The following is a 14,137-nucleotide window of genomic DNA, read 5'->3' on the forward strand; positions in this document are numbered from 1 at the left end:
GAGAGGCTGTTGAGGAGAATGGAAGATTGTTGGGGATGAAGTTCGTAGTGGAACAAAGTGGATCAGAAGGTTAAAGAAAATTCATATTTTTATTCAGACATCAACAAAATCTGCAAATCCAACTCTGCAAGTGACTAAATGAAAGGTTCCCTGACATCATTTTTTTTTTTTTTTTATATCGGTCTTATTGGTCCCCTAATACTGTATCTGAAGTCGCTTTCCGAAATTCAGCCTTGGTGCAGAAATTGGTGGGAAATTCTCTGGCCGGAAAAAGCATGAGAAACGGGAGGTAACCTTTCCCTGTATGATGTCATAAGGGGACATATTTCAGATCCAACCACCTGAGCTGCCGCTCTCTGAACGGCGAAGCACTCTTTGCACCTATCAGCATTTCTATTATTCTCATATTAATGTATAATAGTCTCGTAATGTCAAATTTTCATGATAGGGGACCTTTAAGAAATTAAGATTATGATGGAAACCCAGCCATCGAATGACAGACCATGCCAACTTGATGGTCCTACACGGTGTTTATATAGGTAATTTCGTGATGTTCCTTTTTCTCGAAGCAGGCTCCACGGATTCTGGCAATGTGTCGTTCGTGGTGCCTGGAATTCATCCCAACTTCTACATCGTTACCGAAGCCTTGAACCACACGGAGGAGTGCGCAGCAGCATCTGGCGTGTGTAATCTAGGTCCTCCTCAAACCGCCGTACGTGGAGAACTAGAGTCTATATTTTCTGCTTTCTACGTCTACAAAACCCCTTTCAGGTTCAGAAGAAGTCCAGTTCTACACGCGTAGGGCAGCAAAGGCCCTGGCGATGAGAGCCCTTCTTCTGCCCACAGCTGATGCAGCAGGTGAAGGAGGACTTCAGAGATGCCAAGCAGAAGGAGGAGAGTCTATGCTGGAGTGTAAATGCAGAAGAATGAAAAACACATGCAACCTTTATTGTTTCACTGGTTTCCGTCACGTGAGTTTCATGCAAAACAGTTTGACCACAAATTGTTTTATTTATTCGTTTTTCCATTTTTTGTGTGAAAAATCTCAGTTCATGTAAATCTAAACGACATCTGTCTCCAGAAAGTGAATCACAAGAAGGTGCGTGTGGCGCCGCCGACCTATAGGGGGCACCGCTGCACAGTTTTAAATTCTGCTGGGCCGCAATTCTGTTCAGCCGTCCTGATCGCACGATCGGAGTCTCTCTGTGCCATTTAACAAAAACCTTGCAATTATATAATAATTGCAATAATTACAAATTATTTTTTACCATAATAAGTGTTGCCACTATTTCAATTAGTGTGAATAAACGGACGAGGTGACAATCGATCCGTGCCCCTCGGCCACAAAGAAGCCAGATGGTGGAAATCCTTTTTGTGTGTGTGTGTTTGTAATCATGCATTCCTCTCGCTGCGGGCGGTACCGCTGCGGCACTTTCTCCCGTTTACTGCACGACAGATGGAACCTGAAAGTGTCGTGTGGTTTGGTAACAAATTGCATAACATCAGGTCCCTGTGTGCTTTGATCGGAGTGACCCACACGGCGCCACTCCCTGACCTGACGAGACGAACAGTCCAGGTTCTTTCATTATGATGAGTCGGCGTATGGTCACCGCAGAGGGTCACCGCAGCCGCTACAAGTAAATGGACCAGTAGATGACGTTGAAGAGGGCGTAGGACCCGGGGAAGATGACCCGCGAGTACTTGTCTATGGTGTGGGTGTCAATCCAGATGCTGCTGTAGGCGCGGGGGCTGCGCGACCGGCCGCCACCCCGCTGCTCCCCCAGCGCCAACTGCACCAGGATGCGCTCCCGCTTGTCCCCGCTCTCCTCGCCGAGGCCGTAGTTGCCCGTGGTGTTGACGTCCATGTCGCTGTAGCTGTTGCTCATCATCATGTCGTCTGGGTGGGTCAGGCCGCAGGTGCAGGGAAGCTGCGGCGACACGTTCATGATTATTCACCCCCCTCCTTTACATCAACTGCGATTCTGCCATGTCGACCTTTGACCTCTCGCACATGTTTGTCTTGTCTTGTGGGGTAGTGCAGTGACCTAGCAGTTAAGGAAGCAGCCCCGTAATCAGAAGGTTGCCGGTTCGAATCCTGATCCGCCAAGGTCCCACTGAGCAAAGCACCATCCCCACACACTGCTCCCCGGGTGGCCGCCCACTGCTCACCAAGGATGATGGGTTAAATGCAGAGGACAAATTTCACTGTGTGCACCGTGTGCTGTGCTGCTGTGTATCACAAGTGACAATCACTTCACTTTTGTGTGACCTGTTAGAAATATCCAACATATCCACTTACAAGCATCCTACATGAATCTTGAATCTTGATGTAAAACTGCTGAAATAAGTGAGACTTGGCTGGTCGTGCATATCTGCAACTCTCCGCAAGTGCTTTTTGTGGTAGAAACAGTTTTTCAGTTGACAACTTGTTCCTCCACAACGTTGCATGCGTTCCGAAACAGTGACGTTGGCGTTGGCATCCATATGACATCATAGCAGCGTCAGTACGCTCTTAGAGCCGCCCGGTAAGCCCAGTGAATATCGTCTCTTAGCCGCCATTAGCAGCCATTATAAGGAAAAGGGACACGCAACAATATGCAGAACACTTGGGAACTGTTGTTTTTTTTTAAGTGAAGTGATTGTCACAGCACACAGTGCACACAGTGAAATTTGTCCTCTGCATTTAACAAAATCCTTGAGCGCTGTGTCTACAACCAGCTATCACTCCAGCTATCTATCACAGAACAACCTCCTGGATCCTAATCAGTCTGGCTTCAGAACAGCTCATTCCACCGAGACTGCCCTTTTGGCGGTTACCGAGAAGCTACATGCAGCCAGATTGGCAAAACTGTCATCAGTTCTTATTCTCCTTGACCTATCTGCTGCATTTGACACCGTTAACCACAAGACTCTCTTGTCAATCCTGAAGAGTGGGCAGCCATGACAGGCGCCAGGGGAGCAGTGTGTGGGGACGGTGCTTTGCTCAGTGGCACCTCAGTGAAGTGAAGTGATTGTCACGTGTGATACACAGCAGCACAGCACACGGTGCACACAGTGAAATTTGTCCTCTGCATTTAACCCATCACCCTGAGTGAGCAGTGTGTGGGGACGCTGCTTTGCTCAGTGGCACCTCATTGGCACCTTGGCGGATCGGGATCCGAACCGGCAACGGTCTGATTACGGGGCCGCTTCCTTAACTGTTAGGGCCACCACCGCCCCAAATAATCAGGGGAGAGTGCGAACGCAGTCCCCCACTACCAGAAATTATGCAGTCGATATTCCCACATTTGGGGAATTTGCAGGGGTCAGCATAGCCGAAGTGCAATGGCCGAGCCTTGCCCTGGGTGAACCGCCTTCTTGATCACAGTATCTCCCCTGACACGGAAGTAAAACTGATTACGTTTCAGTGACGCAAAACTGTCACAAAGTGGCTGTGAATGTGCAAAACGCAAATAATTTGCGCCGATTGGCTAGATTTGCGTTAGTTGCTGCTAAATTGTTGGACAGGCCTGGGAAATGGAGAAATGATGTTGAATTTGTAGTGATCCAGAAGGCCCGACTTGAAAAACCCTGATCTAGACGATTCATTAGCTGAAGGAACAACAATGATGAAGATTTTATTTCATCCGACTAGCTACGAAAGCAGATGTCCCGGATTTTTACTCTTTTATCCTGAAATGTCCACCTCTGCGTGTATTTTTATTGTTCCAGTTCTTACCCTCTCCCGCAGCTTCCTCTCTTTCCGCTCCTGCACCGTCGACAGGTAGTTGACGGCCGCGTACTCGATCACCGACAGGAACACGAACACGAAGCTGACCCACAGGTAGATGTCCACCGCCTTGATGTAGGAGACCCGCGGCATGGAGGCGTTCACGCCCGTGATGATGGTGGACATGGTCAGCACCGTGGTGATGCCTGGTGTGGGGGACAAACGCGCCGCATTTCAATTTAGGTCCCCTATCATGAAAATGGGACATTGTGACATGGTCCTGCAGTAGCTAGAAATGGCAATAGGTGTAAAGAGAGCTTTGGTCATTCTGCTTCACCGTTCAGAGAGCGGCAGCTCGGACGGTCAGCACTGGAATTTGCCCCCTTATGACGTCATAAGTGGAAAGGTTACCTCCCGTTTCTTATGTTTTTTCCACCCAGAGAAATTCCAGCCCCTCCCCTAAAACATTATCTCCACCGATCGTCATGGCTTCCAAACGTGCAAAGCATTGCAGTCGCTCAGTGATTAGATGTAAAAATGAGAACAAATGTATTTTTTTTGTTCCGTTATGCGAGACTCTGAAGATCCAGCAGGTTAATTTTATTTTTCTGGAAGAACGTCGACACGACTTCCTGTCTGCGCCAAGCATTGTCGTTGGTGAATGGTGTTGATGACGTCATTTCAACTTCTATAGGCCGCTCTCCTCCTCGTCCCGCCTTTCTCCTCCTCATTAGCATTTAAAGCTACAGGCACAGAAATGGTGCATCCTGGGAAATCTCATCCAGTATATACATATACTGGATCAAAGTGGCTGGAATTTTGCAACAAGATCGATATAAAAGGTCAGGGGACCTTTAAGAAACCTAATAAAGACAACTGGAACTGTACAAAACCACCCCAAAATGTTCAATATATATACAGAATTCTGACCACAAAACAGAATTCCACCCAAACAAGAACTCGTTATATGATGTAAATGAACATTTTTGTAAATGTTCAATGTACTAAGCAGATGTTGCACAGAACACATTTGGACTAGAACCTATTTCAGCACCGGCCCAGAACACCATGTGCTTGGAGAACATAGGTCAGGAACAGTGGATGCTCACGCTTTGCTATTTTTATTATCGCTTTAGCAGTCATTTTGCACATTTCCCAGAGTGCCTTATGCGTGCGTGCAGCAGGCCACCGCGAAAGGCAATGTCACCAATATCTCCAGGGCTTTTTGACTGTGTTCAGTATTCTGGTCACGCTTAGGTCACCTGCCGTGCCTTCATATTCCAGTGGCACGGTGTCCCTCTCGGTGCAAATTACCGCCAACCGCCCTGATCGAAGGGTCCTGGCGTTCGACCAACATCAGAAACTGAAAAGGCCGCCCCAACTTGCCTAAAGGAACCCGGGCTGGAACGGCCCGCCTGTCGATCCAGAAGGACACCCAGGACAGCATGACCATCAGCGTGGCCGGGAAGTAGGTCTGGAGCAGGAAGAAGAAAATGTGGCGCCGGAGGGTGAAGGTGATGTACAGGCGGTTGTACCAACCTGGGAGAAGAAAAAAAAAATGTTTTCAGACAAGAAAATGTGGGCATGTTACAAAAAGCTACCTGCGACATGAAGACGTTAGCCTGTACCCGTGCTGCTGTAGAAGGCTAACTTTGTGGTGGTGTGGAACTTCTGGATGCGGAACTGAGAAAGAGAGATCCTCTCGTCTGTTTTGAGCGAATCATTGCCTTTCTTCCAGTACAGCATCAGGTCATCGTCTGTGTATGCATCTGAAATGAACACGGAGAGTAATTAGATTGGCAGAACCCAATTGGCACGTTTGTTTCAATATTTTATGGTAGATTCCGTTCCTGTTTAATTTTTTAGCCTCAAAAATATCACGTTTTAAATCGGATCACGTGTCACATTATGTCACAGTAACTTTTAACCTATTTACTTAAGTAAAAAACTGACCTGTAACGGTGAGTAAATGTATATTTTTGTAGGCTTTTCAAACTTATGAAATATAAAATTGGGTCTCTTAAGACCTAGCGTCACAAAAAGATTACATTTAAGGGTGTTTATTTTCATCTATGAAAAAATCTATGATTAATAACAGAATCAATACAAAAGAAGGTGCTGATGAATAAATATAAATATAAGGAATAAAATGTATTCATTTATAGATTACATGTGAAAACTCACAGCTCTCAATTTCCAGCGAGCACGTCTGTGTGTCGAGGGGAAACCGACTCAGATCCATGTTACACATCGCTGTGACTGTCACCCTAGCAAAACAAAAATTGGACGAATTCACTTACTTTTTTAAATATTCAGTCATTTATCAATGAATTTCTGGTTGGCTGATTTGATCGATATTAGAGAGTTTTTTTTTTTTACCTCAAACTGGGTGACGTTGCATTGGTCCAAAATTGTATCTATGAATTTGTTCATTTACATTTACGTGTACGCATTTACAGCATTTATCAGACGCCCTTATCCAGAGCAACTTACAATCAGTAGTTACAGAGACAGTCCTCTTAACTCAAGGTTAAGTGTCTTGCTCTGGGACACGATGGTAGTAAGTGGGATTTGAACCTGGGTCTTCTGGTTCATAGGCGAGTGTGTTACCCACTAGGCTACTACCACCATAATTTGCATGAACTCTTCCACTTGAAAGCAAATGGGGCTGATCTGGCATCAGATATCGTTTTTATACTGTTATAATAATCCATTAGTGTTCAGAAGTGATTCTGAAAAAATTTTCACACTGTTGTTAAATCCAATTGTTCAAAATTGATTCAGAACATTGCTCCATATAAATAATTCTGGACCATTGCGGCCTACTCTCATTCCTGGACATTAGAAGGTTCCTGACAGACAGGATAGAAACCCTAGAAATCTCTCTGAGTCCAATGTATACACCCCCCCCGGCGTGGCGGGTCTCCAGCGCCGGGAGATTAACCCCAGCCAGCCTCCATCCACACCGGGCCACGTTCCACGTGGACTCCATCCTTCATCCTGCACAGCCACACATCTGGACAATAAAAAAAAAAACAATAATCCACACCAAGACTGGGATTACAGGGGGGGTTATGATGGGATTGTTCTCTCCGTCCTGCTTGGTGACCACTGAAAAAGCTTGACTTGGTCGGAGATCGGTGAACGAAACCACTCATTGTTTTTTAAATACACTCAAGCTTTTTACTGAAGAGCTGCCCAGCAGATCCCTTCAAAAATGCAAAATGTTTCATGCTTTAATGGGTGATGCAAAGGCTCACCACGTGCTCCCTTTGCCTGGTTGTTGTTTTAATCTACAGGAAATGACTCTTCCAACCGATTTCGGTCGATTTGGCAGCCATTGTTGCTTATCTTGTTGCCCGTTGGTTGGAAGGGTATTTGAGCTGGCGTCCATTGAGTTGGCGTTACACAATTCCAGGGGATTAAAAAACAGCGCCTCAGGAGCCCTACCTCAGGCTGTAGAGCACTTTGCCGTCAGGGTAGACCCTCAGCATGACATTGTCCGTGGTGGTGTCGTGGGTGAAGGACCTCTTGGAATGGACGAAGAACATGTCCGGCACCCAGATCTTCTTCACCAGGCGCCCATCGAAGGTCATGCTCTGGTTGTTGTTGCTGGGGAAGGACAGGCGCTCGTCCTTCCAGTAGTGTCGCAGGTACAGGGTCATGGTGAAGTCCTGCAGGGGGTGAGGAGCACTTCAGAAACATCGCCTGATATCAAAGTGCACAGCCCCATCTCAACTGCATGCATTTGAACCCCCCCCCCAGATCGAGATTATACCCCTTTTTTTCATCTGCTGGTTCTCTAGATGTTTCATGAGGGTCCAGCCATGGCAGGAAAGTTAATTGATTTCCTCTTTTCAATTATCCTTCAAAGTCTTCCATCAAAGAGATTTTTATCTGCAGTAGATGTGAATTGTGATCCATTTATCCATAATGAAAAGCCGCCAAGCAATTTTGGGGTAATTTTTTTTTTTTGTAATAGGATTGTTCCACATCTTCCTTGATTTTGTGACGGTGACTCATTTTTAGCTCGTTGGTAATTTGGGGACACATTATCAGTGCATACAGATGTACCATGTCGACTTCCGAAATGGTGTCCAGACTCTCGACTTGGACGTCCACTCCCACGGGGATGGCGGGTCCTGCAACGTTCAGAGTTTTCATGTCAGCAAAGCCGATTCATATTTCACATCTGCCTTCATTCAATACAATTTCAACTTGACAAACACAAACACTGTAAAAAAAAAAAAAACACAAAACGTTGGGGAAACATAAAGATTTAAGGCAACCTGCTGCAAAGCATTTTTTTAATTTCTCAATTTCATGCCCATGTAGTTGTGTTGAGAGAACTTTGCACCAGGCTGCCTTAAATTTTTCAGAATATTTTAAAAGTTTTCCTGCTCTCTGGATTCACGCAAAAAAATTTAATAAGATGTTTTGGCATCTTTTTGTGATTTTTACTGCTACTGGTGGAAAATGCAATATAGTTAAAAAGCTTTTTTGTTTTGGTTGTTTAATTTGAAAAGGTAATAGAACCAAATTACATTGCGCATATCTGTGTCGTGAAATCGTTTTTTTTTTTTTACTGTTCGTTAAAGTTAAGTGATTGTCATTGTGAAACACGGCAGCACAGCACACGGTGACACAATGAAATGTGTCCTCTGCTTTTAACCATCACCCTCTGATCTATTCTCATTTCTCATCTATTCATTTATTAATCTACATAAAAGCATTCATCGGAGTTCGAACTTCTGATTACAGGCCTGTTTCCTTAACCGCTAGGTCACCACGACCCCCTATATGAGGTAAAATACCTCATATAGGCACTGGATTTCTCCTATTCATCTATGTAAAAGCACCCTTTTCTTTACCTACTGCTGTCTCCCTCATGCTAAATTGTGTGTTTGGATCCTGCAGCAACGTCGCATTGTCTCTTTATATACCTGTACTGTATATAGGAGAGATGACAGCAAAGTTTACTTGAATTTGACTAATGACTATTTCTTCATTTTGCTGCTCTAATATATTTTCATTGTCTTTTCATTAATTATATTACATAAGGAGGCTGTTTCCAGCGGATTCTGGCCAGGGGCTTTTGCTGTGCTCTAATATTTGGGCGTACCAGTGCATTCAGTCACAGCCTGACAGCATGTCACATTTCTCTGTAATCCTCCATATCATAAAGATCTGCAGTGCATCCCATAATCCTTCACGGTACAAAGCCTCGAATAAATCCCCATACCATTGCCACGGAAAACAAACAAAATAAATTCACATAATTTGTATGCTTTGCATACAGATTTTCTTCAGTTTAACCTTATGATGGTGGTAGGTGGTTAATTTGCATTTTCAGCGTCCAACATATTAAGATAAATTGTCATAGTATGAAGAGACATGTGTTTGCAATCTTAAAAAGATATTAAGTTAGAACAGCCCACAACCGGAAATGTCCATATTCGTAAACATCTGCCAGACTCTCGATCCCAAGGATGCTGAAGATTAGAGCAGCCAAGCAGAGGTTATCGCTACTCTGAGCCCCACACTGGCACCAGTTTGTAATTATTCGCCTGCTCCAACAAACAATAATCCCATCGCAGTTGCGTCACCTACCCAGAGCCCGACATAGGATATCCACATGTTCTCTAAGTCACACAAAGGACCCCGGGATCCCAGCGGTGTCGGACCTTTACTTATGTCACAGTGCAAATCCACTGATCCGGAGACTTATGAAATTATGAAAAGCGCCAGAGCAGGTCTCACCTCCAAAGCCTGGCCTCATGGTGAAGTCGTGGTCGTCTATCCGGAGGAGCTGTTCAGACTTGGTCGATGAGGACTTGGTCAAGTCGGGACTCCTTTTTAGAATGGGTCTGCACAAATTTAAAAATTCCAGACACTTACATGCTGGCAGTTAGAGATGTGCAGACATGATATTTGATGGTCCATGCTGCATAAAAACTAATTTTAAAGTAGCGCACTTAAACATTGACTGAACATGGACTATTAACAAAATAAAACCAACTGGCCAAGAACATCATATACATGTACTGTACAGGCCAAAATTTTGGACACACCTTCTCATTCAATGTGTTTTCTTTATCTTCATGACCATTTACATTGGTAGATTCTCACTGAAGGCATCAAAACTATGAATGAACACATGTGGAGTTATGTACTGAAATAAGTGAAAACATGTTTTATATTCTAGTTTCTTTGCTCTGATTACTGCTTTGTACACTCTTGGCATTCTCTCGATGAGCTTCAAGAGGTCGTCACCTGAAATGCTTCTCCAACAGTCTTGAAGGAGTTCCCAGAGGTGTTTAGTACTTGTTGGTCCAGCTCACCCCAAACCATCTGGATTGGGTTCAGGTCCGGTGACTGTGGAGGTCAGGTCTCCACTTTTTGTTAAGTACAGAACTCCACATGTGTTCATTCATGCCTTCAGTGAGAATCTACCAACTTAAATGGTCATGTGTGAGGGAAATGTTAAATCAAAGTGTTTTAATGTAAAAGAAAAGTGTTTCTTTTATGTACTTCTCATCCTAAGCCTGCAAAAAAGTCGTTTCTGTTTCTCATTGTGACTCCTCAGACGCTCGGTGATGGAAACAACTTCCACGACATCATGAAAATAAAGAAAACACATTGAATGTGGAGGTGTGTCCAAAGTTTTGGCCTGTACTATAAATGGAGAGATATAATCCCAAAATCGTTTTTTTTTTTTTGTGAGATGTACGTTTAATGAGCGCGTGGTGGTGGTTATTAAACACAATTTGTCCATATTTCAGTCCGGTTGAAATTCCAAATGGATCAGTCATCTTGGTGTTTATATTTTAAATACCAACAAAACTGCATTAAATCTGCCAAACACGAATGTACAGATATTTTATAGGCGAGTGTGTTACCCACTAGTCTACTAGCACCCTACAACCCAATTTTTATACAAAGTTGTGGCTGTTTTCATCCCATGATGGGACCCACCGATGATAGTTCTCTCCGAATCCACCTGTCTGTGCTCACCTGCCAACTTTGTGCCCTTTCCCTTCCTGCTGGATGGTCTCTCTTTTAGACCTGAAAAAAAAGAGTAAAGTTTCAGAATTGTTCAGTGAAATCACTTTTCTATAATTCTCAAGATGAGAACCTTTAAAAAAAAAAAATTCAAAGGTGAAGGAGCTTTTAAATGATCAAACTATGGAAAGGTTTTTGACAAAAATCCCATTATGCTGCACATCCTGACAGAATGTTTTTATTTGGACACTAATCGACGTCACCACTGCTGCTGCTGGCCAACACTGATGGCCCACAGGTCACGTCCACAGTCACACAGTTCTTGTGTCAACCAGGCCCAGATCCTTTAATGTGACTTGGCAGACTGTCAGAGAAAAGCTTTTAGCGAGACCAGCGGTGGCCAGGAGGCTTCCAGACAGATTTTTCATGACCTAATGGATTCAAATCTGGCTGCCATATTGCCAGTTTCCTTCTTTTTTTATGAAACAGGTTAATCCCTTTTTCTAATCTGGAATTACTATTATCGTGAAAATGAAAATGTTTTCAAATCCTGTAATTGGTTTGATCGTTGATTTGCATGTCAGTGGGTCTGTCATTAATTATTCATACAAAGATTTAGCCAAAAATGGAATCGTTGTGGTGACGACCCAAGACCTGAATTCCACCAGAGTTGTCTCATGAAGGAACCATGCCAATTCCTGCTTCAGCCGGCAAGGTCACCAACAATTAGTGTGGGTATCCTGCAGGTAGGGGGCATGGAACGAGGTCAAAGGGCAGCTCAAATCCGGCGGCGCAGGGCAGGACACCTGAGGTGACGTCACCAACTGAGCCTCGCCAAACAAGTTAATCAGGCACGGCCGCCATTTACCAATAAGACCACCATTCGAACGGGGCACCAGATTAACCATAAACCCCAATTTTTTTTCCCCTGCCTTTTTCCGGACTGAACATGTGGTGCACACCTTGTCCCAAACTCCATTTAATTGTCTTTCCCGGGAAGAGCGCCAGCGCGTCCATTTTTCACTTATTGGTTAATAGGTTAATGGGTTTGGGATCAATGCAGCCCTGCTGCTGGAAAACATTAGGTGACTCTAAAACATCAAAAAACGGAATTACATTTATAAAACTCTACTTCGATCTAAAGAACGCCATATTCCACAACATGCTTCTTCAAAATTCCTAATCTGAACTATGGCACTATTCAGTAATATGCTAATAATACATACACAGTAATAATAGTGTAGTAAAATGGTATAAAAATTAGGATGGTTCAACGATCAAAACGGGATGAAAGTCCTGGTCATCTAATCAGAAGCTCACCATGCCACAGAAATACAGCATCTGGCGTAGAACTAGAACGTGTTCAGGTAAAAGTATGGTTGGACAGTGATGACTTGTGTAGAATCCCGGCCAGCGGAGGGAGGTGGACAGAGCGGACAGCCACTGCTGAAAGCAGCACTGGCAGCTCGAAAGCGGCCTTGGAGAATTGAGGTAATTATCTGTGACAAAGGCCCGGAGATGAACCGTGGCGGGCGGCTAAACGTCCTGACGTTGGTTCCATCAGTGATGAATGCAACTGTACAGGGGTGACATGATGGGCATGAAGGTGATGGGAGCGATGCAAGGTTCGTTTGAAGACCCTTCCTCAACTGTGAGGATGTCGGTAAAGAAGAACTGGTGATTAGACAAGAAGGAAAGAATATTCGACTCACATAATATAGGCATAAAAGTTCATATCTGCATGGCCTGCTTACTAATGAATCCATTCTCACCTAGAAATATGGGGCACTTTTCACGCCCAAGTGATGCCAGTAACAATAAAGCAAATGGCACATCACAGAACACCTCTAATCTCAAATTAAGTATTATGTAATCCTGGCCATGCACCGCTGCCTAAACATGCGCTGAAACAATAGTAATAGAAAAAATTCACAGGTGGAATCAAAATGTGTGTTTTTTTTTTTTATTTGAAGTGATGCAATGCCGATGCATTCTATGGTTTAATCCATTAAAAAAGAGAGAGATTACGTTGCATCATGACAATAACAACACACATCAACATACCCCTTATTATATACCCTTATTATACGCTCTTATTATATTCTACAAAAAGTCAGGTGATTATTAATATGAATTGCTGGACTGGAGTGGCAGGGAAGGGTGTAAGAAGGGTGGAGGATTTACCGGATCTGGGTGTAGGTCTGCAGCTTGCGTCCCCGGGACCGGGCGACGGTGCAGGAGGCGCCGGGCAGCATCATCAGCATCAGCATCAGCATCAGCGCGGCCGTCCACATGGTGCCGAGCTCAGAGTTGCGCTCCACCCCTGGACATGGTCCACGACAAGGGAGACGCGCACACTGGAGCGACCAAGTGGTGCTGTTCACACTCCATAAATCCTAAAGTCAGATTACCATTCTCCCTCACTCTCTCTCTCTCTCTCTCTCTCTCTCTCCCCATCCCTCCTGTGGTGGGTGGCAGTTTTATTCACCACCACCTTCATTCTTGGCATTTTAAGCATTGTGTTTTTGTGTTGTGTTGTGTTGATTGTGTTTTTCTTCAGAAAAAAAGACTCCTGTATGAATTATGCATTGAGTTGCGCTCTGTGGGCGTGAACGGCGTTGCCAGATCTCTGTCCGTTTCAAGCTCAAAACACTCTCAATCAGCCACTGCCAAGACCGATAAGAACGAACCCCTCCCCAGCTGCGCACCACGGTGAAGGGAAATAGGATTTCGGTTCCTTGGTGTTGACACTCGACAAGAGATTTCCCTAAAACGTATTTTACAGAATACCGCTCGATCTGGCAACCCCCCCCTTTTTTAAAAAAATTAGCGTTATTATTTACATTTACATTTACATTTACGGCATTTGGCAGACGCCCTTATCCAGAGCGACTTACAACGTGCTTTCAAGTTACCATCGATGAAGAGATCAATTCCGGTTCACTAGGACCCCAACTATGAATACATCTATTTTATTCACTCTGTTGTAGATTCTGTACACAAAGTTCGACAACAAGAAAATTACAATTTAATCTAAATATTCTTTAAAGAGGAAGGTCTTGAGCTGTCGTTTGAAGGTGCTCAGTGACTGAGCTGTTCTGACCTCGAGGGGAAGTTCATTCCACCACCGAGGGGCCAAGAGGGAGAAGAGTCTAGATGAGCGTCTTCCTAGTAGCCTAGTGGGTAACACACTCGCCTATGAACCAGAAGACCCGGGTTCAAATCCCACTTACTACCATTGTGTCCCTGAGCAAGACACTTAACCCTGAGTTGCTCCGGGGGGGACTGTCCCTGTAACTACTGATTGTAAGTCGCTCTGGATAAGGGCGTCTGATAAATGCCGTAAATGTAAATGTAAATGTTTTACCTTCAGAGATGGAGGGACCAGGCGAGCAGTACTGGAGGCTCGGAGTATATGAGGTGCAG

At 44.5% G+C, this 14,137-nt stretch overlaps 1 protein-coding gene and 1 non-coding gene across 2 annotated transcripts; both read right to left on the minus strand.

Moving 5' to 3' along the window:
- Positions 1–991: 991 nt before the first annotated feature.
- On the minus strand, positions 992–13,147 carry LOC114763564 (gamma-aminobutyric acid receptor subunit rho-1-like). The gene is made up of 10 exons (XM_028953323.1): positions 12,896–13,147; positions 10,724–10,774; positions 9,470–9,576; positions 7,784–7,851; positions 7,160–7,383; positions 5,894–5,976; positions 5,338–5,478; positions 5,096–5,248; positions 3,719–3,915; positions 992–1,928 (listed from the first exon to the last, which is right to left on the minus strand). Exons 1-10 carry the CDS (start codon positions 13,003–13,005, stop codon positions 1,632–1,634), a joined length of 1,431 nt encoding a protein of 476 aa, XP_028809156.1. The 5' UTR covers positions 13,006–13,147; the 3' UTR covers positions 992–1,631.
- On the minus strand, positions 3,227–3,390 carry LOC114763906 (U1 spliceosomal RNA). Its single transcript, XR_003742403.1, has one exon. It is a non-coding gene; the product is annotated as a U1 spliceosomal RNA (small nuclear RNA).
- Positions 13,148–14,137: the final 990 nt, after the last annotated feature.

This window comes from Denticeps clupeoides, chromosome 14 (assembly GCF_900700375.1).
Source record: "Denticeps clupeoides chromosome 14, fDenClu1.1, whole genome shotgun sequence".
Taxonomy (NCBI): domain Eukaryota; kingdom Metazoa; phylum Chordata; class Actinopteri; order Clupeiformes; family Denticipitidae; genus Denticeps; species Denticeps clupeoides.

Bases quoted from the DNA above. Each gene is read 5' to 3' on its own strand.
- LOC114763564 (XM_028953323.1), bottom strand. From the start codon at position 13,005: ATGTGGACGGCCGCGCTGATGCTGATGCTGATGCTGATGATGCTGCCC. The intron at 5,977-7,159 runs GTAGGGCTCCTG...TTGTTTTGCTAG, and splicing joins AAAGTGCTCTACAGCCTGAG to GGTGACAGTCACAGCGATGT. The intron at 1,929-3,718 runs GTAAGAACTGGA...GTGTCGCCGCAG, and splicing joins AGAGGAAGCTGCGGGAGAGG to CTTCCCTGCACCTGCGGCCT.